General features: G+C 40.4%; 1 protein-coding gene across 4 annotated transcripts in view; it reads right to left on the bottom strand.

Moving 5' to 3' along the window:
• The window catches only part of WDR11 (WD repeat domain 11), a 34859-nt gene extending 29753 nt beyond the window's left edge, over positions 1 to 5106 (bottom strand). For all 4 annotated transcript variants that reach the window (XM_064431481.1, XM_064431482.1, XM_064431483.1 and 1 more), the window contains exons 1-3: positions 4934 to 5106; positions 3880 to 3991; positions 818 to 971 (exon numbers count right to left, since the gene is read on the bottom strand). In XM_064431481.1, coding sequence (XP_064287551.1) covers positions 818 to 971; positions 3880 to 3991; positions 4934 to 5019 — 352 coding nt within the window. In that variant the 5' untranslated portion in view covers positions 5020 to 5106. The remainder of the gene's footprint in view (positions 1 to 817; positions 972 to 3879; positions 3992 to 4933) is intronic.
• Between the last annotated feature and the right edge of the window lie 13353 nt (positions 5107 to 18459).

The raw sequence follows: 18459 nt of genomic DNA, 5'->3' as shown, positions 1-18459 counted from the left end.
GTATCACTTTGGACCCAGACACAAATATCTTCTTCACTCTAAAACCTTTTTAATCAGGCTTAATAAAATGAAACTAACACTCAGCTCTTTCAGAGCTGGCAAGAGCTTTCCCTGGTTTGACAGAAAAAGAAGGCTCCATTTGGTCCAAAAAGCTGTACAAATCCTCAAATTAACTGCTCAGAACTTCTTTAAACCTTCAGTGAATCAGTGTCAGGAGTAAATAAAACCCAATTTAGAATGCACATACAACAAAAAGTAATAAAACTAAAATGAACTGTAAGCCAATAAACAAATTTTCAGTAGCTCAGTATCTGATTTAAAATGCTACATTTCCTTTCACAGGATTTATAAAACAGAACAATAACAAAAACCAAACAACCTAATTTTATAAGAGGACTTTTATATAATGGATTTTAAAAGCACAGCAGGTATATCATAAACACCATCACAAATTTCTAAAATAGCTGAAATGCCCCAGAAAAAACCCAACTTCAGCTGAAGAGAAGGAAGATGTACTTGACATAGTAGATGTTATTATTTCAATCAGTAATGTTCATAAAAACAGAATCAAATTTCATTTTCATCACAAGAACTTGGAAAACATCACCATAATGAATTAAATCTCACAGCATTCCTCTGGGGGACAGTAACTCTTCCATTTACTCATAAAATGAACAAGCAAACATACAGAGGGCTAGTAATCCCAACAGGAAAATTCCCTGTCAGAACTGAGCACAGTTTATAACAGGCAGGTGATGGATTTGTACACAATGCTCCATAAAACAACTCCCATATAACCATCAGGAACTGTCATTACCTTGGATGGGCTTGGAGTGCTCCTGGATTTCACAGCGAGCTGTTCCTGTTGCCACATCCCACACAATGATTTTCCCCGTGGCATCAGCAGAAGCCAAACGTAAGGAATATGGAGAGCCAATATTGTGGTGGTAATTTTCCTTAGCCCATTTAACCTGAGAATACAGATGGGAATTGGTTGAAGGAGACAAATGCACGGCACAGACATCACAGCTCATATTTTTCAGATAATGAACTCAATAAAAAAGCACAATACTAGTTAATGCCAACAGCACTTGTAATACATTTAAGCCACCATCACTTGTGTAAATCTAAGGTAGGTCAGCACTGTGCTGTATGACTGCATGGCTGATATTCTCAAATTACATAAATCAACAATACTTGTTCCTGAAGGTAACTACAACAACCCAAACATATACATCATGTATATAAAGAATTTACTCGAATATTTAGAGGAAAACAAATGGCAATGTTTAAGGTCCTGTGGGCACCCACAAACCTAAACCCACTGACTTCCAATCAAATGAAAGCTGAAAAATTACCATTCCATTTTTATACACATCCTAAAACATGCAATTTTCCTAATCTGACAAATATATTGTGGTATTGGTGAGGAAGGAAGGTTAGTCTTTAATTTATGTATTGTCTCATAAGAAAACAAAATAAGTTATTGCTGACATTTGCTACCTCTTTGGTTATTTTCAGCACATTGCCACCACTGATTTCTAGGTACCACTTTCCAGTTTGGGATTTCAAGCTGCACAGGTTTGTAAATTGGCAATACTTAGGAGAAATCTGTGTCTTGAAATCTGAAACACTCTGTCTACAACTCCTCTCAGATTACAAGGGGAGGGATAACCCTGACTTCTTCCTTATCTATCCCACATGTTTTTTGCTATCTGCTTTTAAGGTGAACTTCTCCCCAGGACAGACTGCAGACAGTGGCAGAATAAAGAAACATTCTTGCTAAGCTAATAGGAATTCACCTGCTACAAAAATTCCAGCCTGTGTGCTGTCACTGCCTGTCACAGAAGGGGTGAGGCAGACACAGGACTTTCTGCAGATCCTGCAAACGTGACATTTAAAACTGACACAGGACTGTCATTAGGCACCACTAACTTTGCACATGAACCAGATTTGCAGCAGCATTCAGAGCCCTGCTGGCACCTCTGTGCTGCCCCTCTCAGAGGTGTGAGAAGGATGTGTCTCACAAACCAGCTGAATAAATTAAACAAATGTGACACATGCACAGCACACAATCCCTAACTCTATAAACTCAAAGTATGTTTCTACCAGAATCACAAAGAATTCTTGAGAGACTCTCCTCTACCTACAAATTTCATTTTTGCAATTCCTGCTTCCCTGCTGTTCAAGAAAGATCCATCCCTGAGGATATCTGCAGGTGGCTGTGTAACTGTAATTGTAAAAACCTACAAAGCTATTTATTTCTCAGTTAAATGCATATTACTTCAAAGCAAATTTCAAGTCTGGAAAACATCCTTTCTCAAGGGAGGAGTTGTCACCAAGCTCAAAACAACAAAAAAGGAGATCTTTATATGACCAGCCCTAAACAGAGCCCACGTGATCTCCCACACCATGAACCTCTTTCCTCTCTGCAGTCACACTGATCCAACAAGTCCCCACACAGGACCTGACCACCTGCTAAAAGAAATTATTTTCTAGCAGTATTAGTCACTGTCTATTTGGCTTCCAAATACAGAAACCAGAGGTGATTTTTTAAAAAATTTTCACAATTCATACCCCCTCATTTATAAAGACTTATTATCACTGTTTATTAATGAAAAAGGACACAATGTGTTGGATCAAAAAACTTCTCTTGTAATTAGATTTTCTTCCATAAAAGCATGCTTTCAATACTCTTTGTAAAGGCAAAATCAGATATAATACAAAGTCTTCAGTCCCATACAAACAGCATTTGGACAGATGGACAACTAACATTTACCCATTTTCAGGGAAGCTTTTACCTACTCCAGACAAAGTTACAACAGTCAAAGGAGAGGATGCATTTTAAAGGAGAACAGCAAAACACCTCATATATTAGCCATTTTTTTACAGTCTATTTCTGTTCATAAAGCTTCAGGTAGCGGCTTTGAAAAATTAACTCACAAATTTTTGGACTTCAGCACTCCTGTTCCTGTTGAAATGATGTAACTTCTCAAAGCTAGTGAATGTAACAAAACTTATTAAAATGCTATCACTGCATGGATCAAAAATTAATTTTGCTACAATTTGTTACCTAAGATAAGCAAAAATGTTAAAGCAGAAGACACATTCAACCTTTTCCCTCTACTACAAAGTCCCCTACCTAAGACCCTATTATTCTTCATAAATTATTGACAGCCTTCTAATAAATACAGCCTTTGTGCCAAGGACAATCAAACACATCTGCCAGCCAAACAATCCTCTAAACCCTAAGTGAATCTGTCATTGTCCACAATCAAAGAAATGATGAATCAAAGAAATACAGCCTGCTCCACACTCACCCAAAGTCAAACTCTGCAATTTCGAGTCAAGGACCTTCAAAGGAAAGTACAGGTACCCTGCACTTAAAAAAAAATTATAGCCATTTTATATCACTAAAATAAATGCTTGGTTTTGCCTGCTATTGCTCCTTTTCTATAGGTAAGAAAAAAAGAAAAAGCTTAGAAGTAACTTTTTGGATAAATGGAGCATTTCTCACAACAGGGAGGATCAGAAAGGGCAGCAGCAAAGAGCTCCATTTGATATTTTGTAATGTTCCTTTGAAATCCTCTTACGTTAACAGCTTTCCTAGAAACATGTTCTGTAACAGTAACAAACGTTTCCAGATATTCTATCTTTTATATTCTATATTTTCTAGAAAGAGATACCATCAACTTCAACTCAAATTTCAGCATGCATGATGTGCCTTAGCTGCAGAAGAGATCACATTAAATACATGTATTTCACATCAGATTTCATGTCAAAATCACGTGGAACATCATGTCAAGTATTTACAGTGATTTAGAAGGATAACATAAACACCAGAACCAAGCAGTACACCATAAACCAGGAACATCTCACCTTGACAACACTGGCTTTGTGTCTTTCCAAAACCTGCAAGGTCTGAGCAGAGTTGGCATCCACTACGAGCACGAGGGAATGGCATCCATAGGCAATCAACCCCTGCCAGCCCCTGGGAGAGCACAGAGCATCATCCATCAGCAAGGAAAACACAACAAAACCTCTTCACATCAGGAACGAGGGGCTTTTTTGGTAAGTTGAATGCATGCTACTAGATACCCTATTTGATGTTTATCAGATGGTAAATATTATTTAGTAACATAAAAGCTTCATAAAATAATATTGCACTGTTTGCTGGAGCCCTAAGCCACCACAAAGCATCTCTTTGTGCCCATCTCGGAATCTTTTTCTCTAAGCTGAAAAAATCACATGGGAATTAATGAAGAGCATTCCAAAATTTTGGATGTAAGAACACAGACAAGAAATATATTTGCAATTATATATTTAACTGCATATCTTTTTTATTTATTACTTATTTATAGACCAAAAAAAAGGAGCATGTCAAGAGTTATTGCAGGCACAGCGAAAATCTGCTGAGGCTTGTCTGACTTCAGGAAAAGTTAACCACAGAATCACAGAATGTTTGGGTTGGAAGGCACCTTAAATCCCACCCAGTGCCACCCCTGCCACGGCAGGGACACCTTCCCCTGTCCCAAGTGATCCCAGCCCTGTCCAGCCTGGCCTTGGGCACTGCCAGGGATCCAGGGGCAGCCCCAGCTGCTCTGGGCACCTGTGCCAGGGCTCAGCACCCACACAGTGAACAATTCCTTCCTGGTATCTGATCTCAGCCTGCTCTGCTCCAATGGACACCGGTGTGTCACTGCCGGCAGGGGCAGGGCCGCGCTCTGGGCACGGCTGTGTCCTGCCCCGGGCCGGACAGCAGCACTGCCGATCCATCGCTCCCCGGCCGCGATTCCCGGCGCTGCTCGGGGCTCTGCGGAGACAGCGCCGGGGCAGAGCCGAGCCCGACCCGGGGCTGCGGCCGAGGGACCGCGGGGGCACCCGGGACCGCCCGCCCGCCCGCCCGGCCCGGCCCGGCCCGGCCCGGCCTCACCAGTCCGCCGCGCCCCGGTTGGGCGCGCTCAGGGCGCCCGTCAGGGTCCGCGCCGGCAGCTTGATGTTGACGGTGAAGCGCTGCATGGCGAGGCCGGAGCGGAGCGGGGATCGGAGCCCGGCGGGGCCGCCCCAGCCCCGGCCGCCGGTGCCGAGCCCGGCCCTGCCGGCACCGCCCCGCAGGAAGCGCCGCCTCGGCGCCGCCGCCGCTCCCCGCTCCGCCGGGGCCCCGCGGCCCGGGAACGGCAGTTCCGCCGCCCTGCCCTGCCCTGCCCTGCCCTGGCTCGGCCTGGCCCGGCCGGGCTGGGCGCTGTCCGGGGCCAGACGCGGGTCTCAGAGCCGCTCGGGCTGGCAGGGACCTCTGGAGATCGCCCCGGGGCAGGCGGCGCAGGAACGCGTCCAGGTGGGCTTGGAATGTCCTCAGGGAAGGGGATTCCCCGCCCTCCCTGTGCAGCTGTCCCAGGGCTCTGCCGCCTTCAGTGTGAAGAATTCTTCCCCATGCTGAGCTGGAACTTGTTTGAGTTTTTGGCCGTCGCTCCTTATGCTGTCGCTACCACTGAAGAGTCTGGCACCATCCCGTGACACCCCTCAGAGATATTTAAATGCTTTGCTGAGATCCGCTCTCATTCTGTAGCCCAAAGATTCCCTCAGTCTCTCCTCATCAGAGGGATGCTCCAGACCCCTCATCATCTTTGTGGCTGGACCCTCTCAGCAGCTTCGTGGCTTGCACTGAGGAACCCGGGAGCTGGCCCAGAAGGGCTCCCCGGATCCGCCACACGGTGCGGCTGTGCCCGTTGTACATCCACGGCTGGAGGGGGAAGAGCCGAGGGATGCCAGAGGCTCCAGCTCCAGGGATGCTCGTGCTCCGTGTCAGGCTGCAGCCTGGGACACCTCGCTGGGAAAAGGGCTCCCTGTCCTGTCTCCAGCTGCTTGGATGCTGCAGGACAGCCAGAACTTTTTTTTTCCACCTTAGTGATTTCTGCTCCAAAGTACCTCTTCAGTGACAAAACACAGTGACAGACCCCTTTGGTACCCTCAGGAGCAGCAGCAACACACTTTGCACCAAAACGCACCAATGTGTCGCTCTGATTTTTTTAAGATTTCCCAAGCCTTCTTATGTTTACATTCTTGTACTAAACTTTCTCACGCACTTTCTGTAAACAACTTATTGTTTTGCATTCTTTTATGGAGGAGGAGAAACTTGATGAACTGTTGGTTTGTCCAGTATCCTTGGAGAGGTGGCACTTTCGCCCTCCAATCCACTGTCACCTTTGGAAATGTATAAATATTAGAGTCAGAAAATAAACTTCCCCTTTTTTCCTGCCTTGAGAGTAACAGCGTGTCTGCGTCATGTTGTCTCATGTCCTATAGTGACACCTACCAATCCTCCAGCTGTCCCCAAGCTGTCACTCAGGCCAGGTAAAGCCACCTGGGATGACACATCCCTGTGCAGGAGCACTGACATTTGCACTGGAGCTCACCAGGCTGCAGAGCATTGAGGTCAGACTCAGTAATCCCAAAGGTCTTTTCCAACCTGATTGTGTGATTCCGTGAAGCTTCTAAACCAATTTTCTGTGCATTAATAAGATAACAAGAATTATCTATTTGCAAGCTCATTATTTAACATACATGGGCTGTTGGGGTGTTTGCTTCTCTTTGGAATAATAATTGTAATTGTTTATTTGTTACATTTTGTGGAGAAGAAGATGCCACTAGATGGCCAGAGATGGCAAGAATGTAATGCCAGCTACCCGCTCTTACATTGCTGCAGTGTCACTTTGTCACAGAGGATGCAATAATGCTGATCCTCTTTTTCCCTCTTTCCATTCTGATCACAATTGAATTTGTGCAAGTGGGAACTCAAGAAACAACCTGCAGCTGATGCCTTTTCCAACTGTCTTCTAAAGAATTCTGCTCTTGAAGCACAGAACATCACTCACTGCCACTTCCAGGTCACCGCGCCATTGGAACTTTTTTCTTGAAACTGTCTTATCCCAAAAGAGATCTCTCTACTTTTAAAACTGAAAAGTACCTCTTTGGAGAAGTAAAGAGCTTTTTTGTTCCCTTTTCTTTGTCAGGATTTGAGGACTACATGATCTGCACCTCTGGAGATTTTGTAAGAGCCTGAGAAGCTACTAGCCTAATTAATTTTAGTTATTTTTGCTAATGGCGTGTTTTTACTCTGTGTCCTTGGGCAACGTTCTTCTGCTCATATTTTTGGTTATTTTCTTGCTTTTTTGGATTTGTGAGAAGGATCTTTTGCACTTTTATTGCACAATAGAAACAGAAGCTTTTCTTGACAGTTTTCTATCCATTTTCTTGACATCAGAAAGCCAAGCAATGAATGAAATGCCTAAAGGAAATAGATACTTCAAGGTAGTTGAAGATAAGGACAGATACCAGAAAAAGGGAAGCAAAAGAGGAAATGAGGGCTCTGTCACCAATTGGTTGGAAAAAAAAAGAATCTGAGTGGTTTTCAGGGTCAGATATGGTGAAAATCAGGGTGCATGAGCCAGGTGAATGCATAAAGATTCATCAGAGAGATAGGGAGGACATGAGGAAAAGGTTTGTGAACAATGATAAGGATCATTGGAAGAGCTGAAAGGAATAGAAATGTGCGCTGGATGAACTGATTCCACTTCTGATCCACAGCTACTCACCAGCACTGAGTACTCAAACTGATGCACAGCAAGTGGATGTGAACTAAAGATGTTGAGAGATGCTAACTTCTTTTTTTTGGGTGCTTAACTGGATGTCCTCTTTCACATCTTATTGTTAATTCAAACCAATGCCAAGCAAGAATGCAAAATGCATCAAGGCACTTTGTGTTCTCTCACTCTTCTGTAAATATAATAACAGACTTTTGGATGTTGTAGGAAAAGCAAATACCAAGCTTTCAGCTGTTTAAATGCATAGTCAGTATTGCCATTAAACCCACTGAAACCTCTCAAGTATCCAAGACGTGATACCCAGTGGGAGAAACTTAATTCCAGACAGCTCCAATATCCTCACTAAGGAGATGTGGAGAATAAAGTTCTGGGTGATCACAAAAACCATTTAAATAAGTTAATGATTAAATAAATAATGAGAAGTATGATTCTACATAGCTTTTGGCTCATGGCTGTAAATGATTTTTCCGTGAGTTTGAACAAGAGAAAGTAAGAATGAAGCAGAGATGTGTGCAGTCTCCCTTTTAGGCTTCTCCTTTACGTAATAATTATTGCAGGAATATTCTTGTGAAAGCTTCTGGGACCTCTTTGATTTCCATGGCCTTAAATTAGAGCTGCAGGAGCTCCTGGGATCCACTGGTGAACTTTGGATCCACGTTGCATTCCTTTATACAAGCCCCAGTTTGAGATGGGGGTGTGTAAGAACCCCCACGTGCTATGGGGCAGGGTTCTGTTTGCATTCCAGATCACACTGCTCTTGCCTTGGTGCTGTCATTTCTGCTCTGTGCATTTAAAGCTCCTTGAGTTTTCTGCTGGTTAAGTGTCCCTGTTTAAAAGGAGACTGACCAAAAACTGATGCCATCCTCTCTTATCAGAGGTTTTGCACAGGGCATGAGATTTGCACAGTTGAGTTTTGCCTCACACTTTGGGTTTTTTTGGTTTTTTTTCCTTTTTCTTTTTGTTTGCAAAGGGAATATATCTAAAGCCAAGATTCGTTTAATCACAGTCTAACTTCATAATCCCAGTAGAGATCTTTTTATTTCATGTTGTATTTTCAGAAGAGGATTAAATAAAATGTATTGATGAAGGAGATTCTATTCCTGGTGTGTCAGAGTCCTGCTAAATTTAACACAAAAATAAAACCTATATATGAATTTCAGAGTGTGGAATATTTAGCTTCTAGAACTCTATCAGCTTGATGCAAAACCAGATGGCTTTAATCAAAGACTCAAACACTTGTCTCCCTTTCCAAAGGCTTTCAACTTCAAAGTTTAAAATTATCCAGAAACTTCCTTCCAAGTGAGAATGGTCTAATCCAGTTCCCCTGAACCTGCTGGAGATGTAAATGTGAATTCTCACAGGTGAACTATGAAGAGACTCTAATGACTGCCTGCAATCTCATTTTGTTTTGACCAAGTTTCACCAAAGGAAAAATTTCTCAAATGCTGTTGTGGTTTTTTTATGAAAATATTTTCCTTCCCCTTATATATTTCTCTTTTTCTAAGGGTCAAAAAAAAATAAGATGGAGTGTAGAATTATTTAATTCATATATTAAAGTATATGAATTGACGAACATTTCTTTCTAATTTCATCCATGACTGCTCTAGCACAATCACTGAGGAGCCCTGGCCCTCACTTTTTTTCTGGTCCTTTCTTTGAATATTCCTGCAGATGAACATTTACCCACCTCCCTGAAATACATTAACTGAGTGAAAATCTCTGGAGAAATAGTGCAGAAAAAAGGACAGAGATCTGGAAGAGGTCTGATCCCACATGGACACAAAGAGGGAACAAGAATGCCAATCCAGATATCAGCATCCAGGACCAATTTGATTGATTTGGACCTCAAAAATTGGGGATTTTCCTAAGGAGAAATCAGAATTTCCACTAGCAAAGCCCTGAGGTTTTTAGTGGTGATTATTGCTGGAGTTCAGACTCTGGTTCTTGCTTTAGGAAAGCATGGAGGGGTGCCAGGAACTGTGATCAAACAAATGGGTTAAAAGGGAGAATTTTTTAAGTATTTCAGAGCTTTGGAAGCATCCTAGCAACCTGAGAGAGCATTTGGTTATTATTTTATTAGGTACTGAGTAAGGACTTTGTTTTTTTTTTCCTATTTTAGTTTTTTTGTTGTTGTTTTTTTAATTTTTTTGGTAGCTATTAAGTAATTTGTCAGCATTATGCTGTAAGATACAGGATGAGAGCAACAGTGGTGTGAAATTGGGATTTGAAATCTGTGTGAAACAATGCAGGATTCTCAAGACTGATTAATCAATCAGTGCTCCTGACAACATGAGTTTCCATGACATAAATTTTTAAAGAGGAAGAAGTCTCTAAGAAGACAGGCTTCCTGATAAAAATAATGGAAAATGAAGTAAAAGCTGATTTTAAGAGCCATCAGCAACTCCATGACTACAGCTAATGAAAATGTGAACACAGTAATTTACTGAGTTTGATAAAGTGCATATTGAGAAATAGAAGTGTTCTCATGTATATTGCATATTAAATGGATGGAAGAAGTTTTAGTCCATGTTATTAATGTTATGGGTTGTGCAGGGTTTTATAAACTAAATTAAAAAATTCAAATGTCCAGAAACCATGGTAACTGTGTATATATATTCAGTAAAGTGTTATTAATTTCTGCATGTTATATAACCTACACATTAATATTTAAGTTTGGATGCAGCCCAGAAATAATTCTTATGAGAGTATAAACCTTAATTATTTCATGATGTATAATATTTTCATTAAATGGTTTTCACAGTCTTTGGGAAAATTCATATTAGGACTTGTTTGTATCCAAGGTCCAATGGAGTTTGGGAGTCAAAGCGCGGCCCTGCTTCAAGGTTCAGGATGGAAGACAGACATGGAAAATAAATGTGTAGAATTCAGTGTGCAGCAGAACAATCTGTGTGTGGGCAGTAAAAAACCAGCCTGGCACATCAGCCACTTGAACCCCAACAATTCCTTCACCAGTGCCTCTGTCCACAAAAAGGGGGGAATTCTGTGCTCTTTGGTTTATGAGGCAGTGAAACTTTGAGTCTCTGATAAGCTCGAGGGACACTGAAGATACTTAAATCCTGGCTAGAAAAAGCAACATAAAATATCAAATAAAATGCCAGGATGACCTGTGAAAGACAAAATCCTGTAAACACAAGGAGCATTAGCAGGGTGACAGTGACATTAAAGCAAGGTTCTGCTCCCCACATTTGCTGTTCCTCCAGAGCTCCTGGGCTGCCGGTGGTTCCTGTGGCTGCCACAGTCCCTCTGAGAGGCAGCAGGTAGTTCTTTCTGAGCAGGCATCACATATTCAGTGTTCAAAAAAGCTTTATCATTACTCTTTTCCCCTAATAAAATATATTTTAAGAGCATTGCACAATGTTTTTGCTGTGGGATTTGAGTTCTTTGGTGGAATGTATTGCTCTTTTTTGTAAAGCATCCTGAAAAATGTTCTGATTTCTTTGATGTACTTACATAGCTCAGGTGGAGGGCCTAAGTCTAGCAGGTAAAACAGCAGCAAAAAGTAGAAGTTCTAGGAAAATTCCATAATTATGATGCACAAAACTTGCTTTCCATCTCAGCACAGTGATGACCTGTGACTTCCCTCTAGCTGTGCATGATTTCTTTTTCCTCTGGAGTAATTATAAATTGATCACAGGCAGGAAGAAAAGATGCAGTTTTTGGAACACAATTCCCAGACAACTTGATTTGGGATTTTCCACTTTTCCAGCTTAAATAAAAAAGGAGTGCTCACGAAGGGTCTTTAAGAAGCAGACTATCATGCAGCAGTCTGGCAGAACAAAATCATCATCTAGTGCAATCAACAGAAAAAAATACAGATTTGTGTCAGAGAGCAATTCCACACAGCTGCTGAAGTCAAAATATTAAATAAAACTAGTTTAAAAATCAGCTTCTGGAGCTGGTTCACTGATGATGTTTCAAAGGTTGTGGCTGTTGTGGACAGCAATTAAAATTTGGGAACTACAGGCAAGAGAAAAAAATCAGTGCACTGAAGGTAGAACACAGGAGCTTCTTCTTCAAGGCTGCTCCCTTCCAGTGCTGCTTTCCACACTTTAAACAGTTTCTCAGGGGCCATTGAGTTACAGAAAGGAACCAAATGAGTCTTAATACTCTATCAGATTTCAGATTTTAAAGAGCTTATGTAAATATTTCCCATAAGTACAATAAATATTTGATCTGACTTTGAAATAATGCTGAAAAAGCAGGTTTTATGATCACTGATAAAGGCAATGTAGAGGTAAAAATCCTCACAAGGCCCATCACTTTTGATATATTAAGTGTCCTGTCCTTAGAAGTGTCTGCAGAGTAGGAAATTACTTGGCTGAAATACTGAATCTATTAAGAGACAAATACAATTTATCCATATATATGAAAATCATCCTCAGAAGAGTCCATTAAAAAAAAAAAAAAGATCTTCTAGGAAAGATCAAAACCTTGCCTCACCAACCATGAATAAAATGTATTTCTTTACAGCCCTGTCTGAGATGTAAATGTTGGTTTATGTTCTGTGGCATTAGCAGTATCCATCTGGTTTTTTCCCTTCAGTGAAAGTAGTGGGGAGAGAGGTTATGGCTTTGCTTTACTGGTGATTTTCTGCAATGTTCACATCCTCTTCTTTAAAGATGAATCCTTAAAATGTGAAATTGTTCTTCCAGCATGCAGTGAATGCCAGAAAAATCATAATATCTGCTGGCTTAGTTCGTTCTCATATGTGCAAGAGAGATTTTGCCTGGCTTCATTGGTGATAAATTGATTTTAAGGCCCTCCACACTGTGGCAATGTTCCCATACTTGATTTTATCTATTTTTATTTACATTTCCAATTCTGACTTTTTTTTCTTTAGCACAAGAAAAGCAAAGGAAATTAAAAACAAAAAAATTACCAAAACCCACTCACAGACACAGGTACAAATCCCACCAAAACCCAAACAGGCCTTCAGGACTTGGCAATGAAATTCTTTTTAGGAATTTGATCAATGAAAGACATCTCATGCCTGAGAGGTGTGAGTTCAAGTGGGAATTATGATGAAATGTAGGAAACAAAAGCATCCCTGAAATCCAGGACTTCTGCAATGCTCTTCCAAAACTCATTAAGCTTGCCTGAAATGAGCAATTCAGACACAATCAAGAATTTGTCCTTTTATAACTTCACTCATTGTAGCATCATAAAGTATTGTTGTTGTTGCGAATAATGAGGATTATCTTTAGGTTAAGAATGATCTATTACTTAGATAAACATTAATTTTACAGGTTGTGAGATTTATGAGAGTAAGTAGCTGGCTATAGTTTAAGAGTTACAAGTTTTTTTTTGTTGTAAGGTAATATATAACTTTCTAACTTAATAGACAGATGCTACAAGGTTTATTTTGGTTTTTTAACTTACCACTTTTACTTACTTTTGTTGTATTGCAGATATTTTTGTTCAATGGGTTTCTGTTACTTACACACCTTTCTATTATTATAACTTCTAAATTCTCAGCCTACAACCACACCCCTACATTATAAACTCTTTACTATCTTACTAATACAGTTTTTTACTTACTTAAGGTAAGAAACATTCTTAACTATAGAAATATAAGTTTATTATTTTTCTGTTTAATGTTTGTATATTGTATTTTTACATCAATCTAAGCTGCTTCTAAGGCTGCAAATTAAACTCTTCAGTATCTGTGGAGGTTTCTGTTTTTCTGATTCCCACAATAAAGCAGAGCTGTAAGAAATGTATCTGTGAGCTTCAGCTTACAACAGGGCAGTTTGCAGGAATGCACAGATGTGTGGTGTTTTTTTTTTCACACAAATAATATTAGAAAGCATCTGACAACAGCTTTGTCACGACAAACTTAGATGGAAATAACCTTTAAAAGCACCACTGTATGAGGTAATTTGAGAAATCAGATTTTTCCTGAGTGCAATTTGTCTGAGGAATTTAAAATCTGTGTTAGATTTTCTTACATAAGTAAATGTATCTCTATCTCTTTCTTTCAGAGCATTTTGAGGCTGTTCCCCTGAAGCTCAGCCCTGAAGGAGTGGCTGTATTCCTGTGCTGCAAATACTGGGGATGGTTTCAGTATTTCATTTTTTCTGCTCTCAGAGCAGGACTCCTGGGAGAGCAGGGAGGGTGAAATCATTCAGCTGGAAGCCAGTTCACTCAGGATGTGTTTAATATAATATACCCATGACTGGCATTCTTAATGGAACAAAAATTGTGAGAATACTTCCAAATATTGTCATATCTAACCACGCCCCATTTCTTTTCCTATAAAGCAATCAAACAAATTTCACTCTAAGCCAGATCTTCAATTCTGACAAAAATACTTATTTCCATCACACTACAGCTGAACTTTTGCCTCTGAGCTGATGATTTCTGAACCTCCATCCCAGAGGAAATGCTCTTTGTGCTGCACACTTGGGCTGAGCTCCCTACCACAGAATCCTGCCCACCCAAACTTCCAGGTTGTTTTCCTAAATTATCATCATTCTGACAGTAGGTTGAATAAAAACCAAACCTGTTTATCTTTCTCTTGTGGAGCAAGGGGACATTTTCTCTGCTTAAAAAATGCAAATTTCCCTTTGTGATGCATTTGTCTGCAAACTTTACCAGACCTGGCAAGTTTAGATATGATATTTCTGTTCTCATGCTATTATTATGCTAAAAACCTCCAGATCCCTGAGAATGGGATTTCAACAATATCTCCTATAATGGGGAGCAAGAATATTCTCCTACTGGGGACATGACATAAATTCATCTTCTCTTGAGGATAAACTAATTGAAAAAAATTCTACTCTGAAATTTTCATGATTTAAGGACTATTTATTCCTTAATTCTGAATGGATATAATTCAATAAATGTCTATCTTGATGACCATGTGGTTTCAGTATACTTAAAGCTTTCAGAACTGGAAGAAACACTTTGCTAAGACTGTCAGTGCTTTTGATGGATGCTGGGAGAAGAATATTTCTTTAACTCTCTTTGGGAAAAGTAGTTTTCAAGGTTTAAATATCGGTATTAAAAGCACAGAATCTGCTGTCACCAAAGTTCCCATCTTCAAAACTTCAGCAGGTGAAAGCAGGTGGCTGCTTATGGCAGCAATGGAGAGGAATTGGGGAGATGAAGGAGCACAGGACAGCAATGAGGATCCCCATGAACCTGATGGGCACAGCTCAGAGCTCAGCTGTGCCAGCCAGGGCAAATAGGCTGTGCTAAACACAATTTTCACAGGCTAAGTGTTCAGCTATTCTTTAAAGGCTTCCTCCTTTTTATTTCCCATTCCCCTGCAAAATGTTTCTTCCAGCAATTATGGAAGTTTTGGTATGAGAAGGAGCTGATATTCACTTTTAATACAAATAAAAGAGCCACTTTTTGACTGACAAGAGCAACAGATCTAAAATGCTGAGCCCAAAGCACCTTCCCTCTGCTTATCAATTCTGTTCCATCTTCAGTCTTATATTTTCATGTTCCTTCTCTTTGTCTCTCTTTGCTGCAATTTGTTCTTAGTGGGGAATAGAGATATTTTTAGTATAGTGGATTATTGTAGATGAGTTTTCCATAATAAAACAGTTCTCAAGCTCGCTATTCTCCACAGAATTTTAAATAAAATATCCCTGATTTGAAGACAGAATCATCAATCTGAATCAGATTAGACATGAAAACTTCAGAGCAGAAAACATAAAAAAATAATTAAATATTTAGCATGAGTTATACAATATTAAAACCAAAGGGGACTCAGTCAGAGGAACATTTACAAAGGATTCTTGATTTTGACACAAGACAAATGTTTGTAACAAACCTATTAACAAAAATATTCCTCAAATAAAACCACAAGTTCCTAGACCTAACTTCCCGACTTTTTATAAATGTAGCTTTAAAATATTAATACATACTACTTAAAACTTCTGACTTGCATTTTTAATAACAAAACTTTTTCAAACCGAGTGAAACATGTGACAGCCCTTGCAGGGCTGTTTTCAGCCTCGTGGGAGCCCTGGTCCTCCTGTGTCCAGCAATTTCCTTCCCTCTGCAAGAAAGGAGGAGAAACCTTCCAGAAACAGAGAATGCAATTAATCAATTAATCCTCCTCTTACTTGGCCTGAATATGAGAACCTTTTGTGCACCCTACAAGTGTAAAATTGGTGAGCCCACAAAGTGAGCTGTTGAAATTAGACACAAATCCATAAGGTTTTCTCTTTGGCAAAATTGTTTTCCAGAGGATTTAAAGTCCCCTAAATTTCCAGGGATTAGAAATGCTGATTGGCCTGGAACAATCAACAAATTGGATAGATGCAGGTGAGTTACCTGGCTAACAGTCATTATTTCTTGTATATTTTTAAGGAAAAAAAGACAGTTTTGGAATGTAATCTTGTAGTTCATAATACATGTTAGTCCTTTGTAAAGTAATTTAAACACAAGTCATGTCAAGGGATTGTTTTTTGCAGGATTTTGACAAATATGACAATCCATTTACTGAGGATAAGTGCCACAATTTACTGAGGGATAAGTGCTCCTTTACAGAGATTAAAAAAACCCCAAAATCAAAACAACAACACCAAAACACACACCAAAAAAATCTAGTACTTTTCCCCCTTTAGAAGGTATCACCTTTCTTCAGTTCTTTATTTTCCATATGTTAAAACTTTTGAAGGACTACTTATGGGACTTTCAGGAAAATATTTTTGCAACAAGTAAGACTATTTGACACTGTGAATATTTGTGCTGTTCTAGCCCTCTTCATATTCTTATTTATGCCTTGATTGTTGGGCAGTAATTTAAAAATTATTGTAGCAAGATTAGAAATTACACAAGGAGAGTGGCAGAGAGGAATAAGAAGAGAATTAAATAGAAACCTGATTACTTCAGGTATTACCATTGGGATCATTTAATTAAGTGCATTCCTCATTTCATTACAAAATTCAATGAGAACTATAACTGCATTATTTTTCAGTCAGCAACCTTTTTTTTTTTTAATTTCAATTTCCATATTGATCTCCTCAGTTCTCAGAAGGGTTTTGGGGCAAAATGAGTTCTTGCATTTTTGATTAGGTTGAAAACAATCTGATTTGTGATTTTTCCATATCTCTTCAGTGAGTCACTGTGTGAGACATTTCATGCACAAAGATTCAGCAATGGGCAGCGCTGTCGGGTTGCAGACAGATCACAAAATCCTGGTAAATTTATAGGGGTGGGAAATTATGGATTTGTTCTTAAGCAGCCCTGAAGTAGGAATGCATAAAGTGTGCTACCAAAACATTTTGCTTTTCACTTACTTAAAGAAAGCCTTGACTGGTCCAAACTCAGTGGTACCCAAAATACCGAGAAGTTTTTCCTCTGATTAATGGAGATTCCTCACAAGATATGACTGCAGTGGTAATTAATCCTGTTAAATGTTTGCTGCTGATACCCATCAGCATTAATGGCTGCAAAGGCATTCACAACAGGGGATCAACCATGGACAGCTGCTTTGAAAAGGAAGTTACCTTGTTATAACTGAAATAACAATGCTTTGGTGTTGTAAGACACTGAACATTTTTTGCCATGCAACTTCTCAAAGAAAAAAATGTTTATTTTGCTGTAGGAAAAACTGTGTCGGAGGAAGATGATGAAGCTCATCCAAGTCACCCAAGAAACTGGTGGCACAGCTAAGAAAAATGTGAGTTTGTTATGTCCCAGTCTGATGCCCTGTGATCCTTAATGAAAGGATTCACCAACAGCAGCAGGCTTCATAGCAAAACCTCCTCATTAACTGAGACATTGTGGATCTCACATCAGCCCTCTGAAAATCAGTGTTTAGCTGTGAGTAACCAGTGTTTCCCATGAAAGTGCTTGTAACACTGAAGCCACTTACAGCTACTGGGATACAAAGCACATCTGTCAAAGGAAAATCCTCATTAATAAAGGATGAGAATTCTGGCTCTTCTACAAAGCCTTAATGTGGCACCAAACCCTTCTTGCTGCTTGTGATAGATTTTCCTTTGAGAAGAATGAAGATTTCTAACGTGGGCTCACATCAGTGCAGTTACTGCAAAGAGGATTTGGTCCCTCATTTCTCTCTTAACAGCAGTGAAGAAAGCAGGTGCAGTGAGAAGAAACAATGGCAAAAGGCCTGTGAAAGCAGAGCAGCTGCTCCAGATGTGCTGGTGTTTGCACATCTGGTGGAAGAGGCTCTGATGCTCTGCATAGACTGGGACATGGATGCCCTGGGACAGCCCTCTCTCAGTGTGATGCCTCAGGTTTAGCTTTTCTAGTTTTCAGATTTTGTGCTGCTTTAGTGTGTAATTCTGAGCTTCACATGAGGGAATGGTGAGCTCTGCACAGAGCAGGGAGACAAAACAATTCCTGCTCCAGCTGGGCACCAAGGACAAATGATCCCAATCTCAGCCCAGGAGCACAAAGCCCGTGGGCTGCAGAGAGAAAAACAAGCAGGGTGGGACTGCAGGGGCTGCAGTGGGGTTGGACACTGAACTGCAATGTGCACATGGAGCAGAGCTGAGCCCAGGGAGAGACCCCGGCAGCGCTCGTGCATTTTGGGGCCATTTGGGTTCATCCTGGGGGCAGCCCTGGCTGGGCTCTGCTGCTGCCCAAGGTGTGTTCATGGAGGAGATCCTTTGAGTGAATCCCTGCTTTATTCTTTAGCTCTGTCTAGTGTCTATTCTAGGTCAGCCTTCACAAGGCATCAAGTGAAAAGGATGGTTCCTGGAAGCAGCATTTCATTTATTTGCTCCTGGCTCACCAAAACACAGCCTACATGTTAATATTTATCATGTTAATTAACATCAGATTTATACTCTGGTACAAATGTAGAACAGCAGCAGATCAATTATTTTAGTGAAAAATTGTTGCCTTTTCA

This window comes from Passer domesticus, chromosome 8 (genome assembly GCF_036417665.1).
Source record: "Passer domesticus isolate bPasDom1 chromosome 8, bPasDom1.hap1, whole genome shotgun sequence".
In the NCBI taxonomy this organism is placed as follows: Eukaryota; Metazoa; Chordata; class Aves; order Passeriformes; family Passeridae; genus Passer; species Passer domesticus.
The sequence above is the reverse complement of the archived record's forward strand: the minus strand, read 5'-3'. Positions and strand labels throughout refer to the sequence as shown.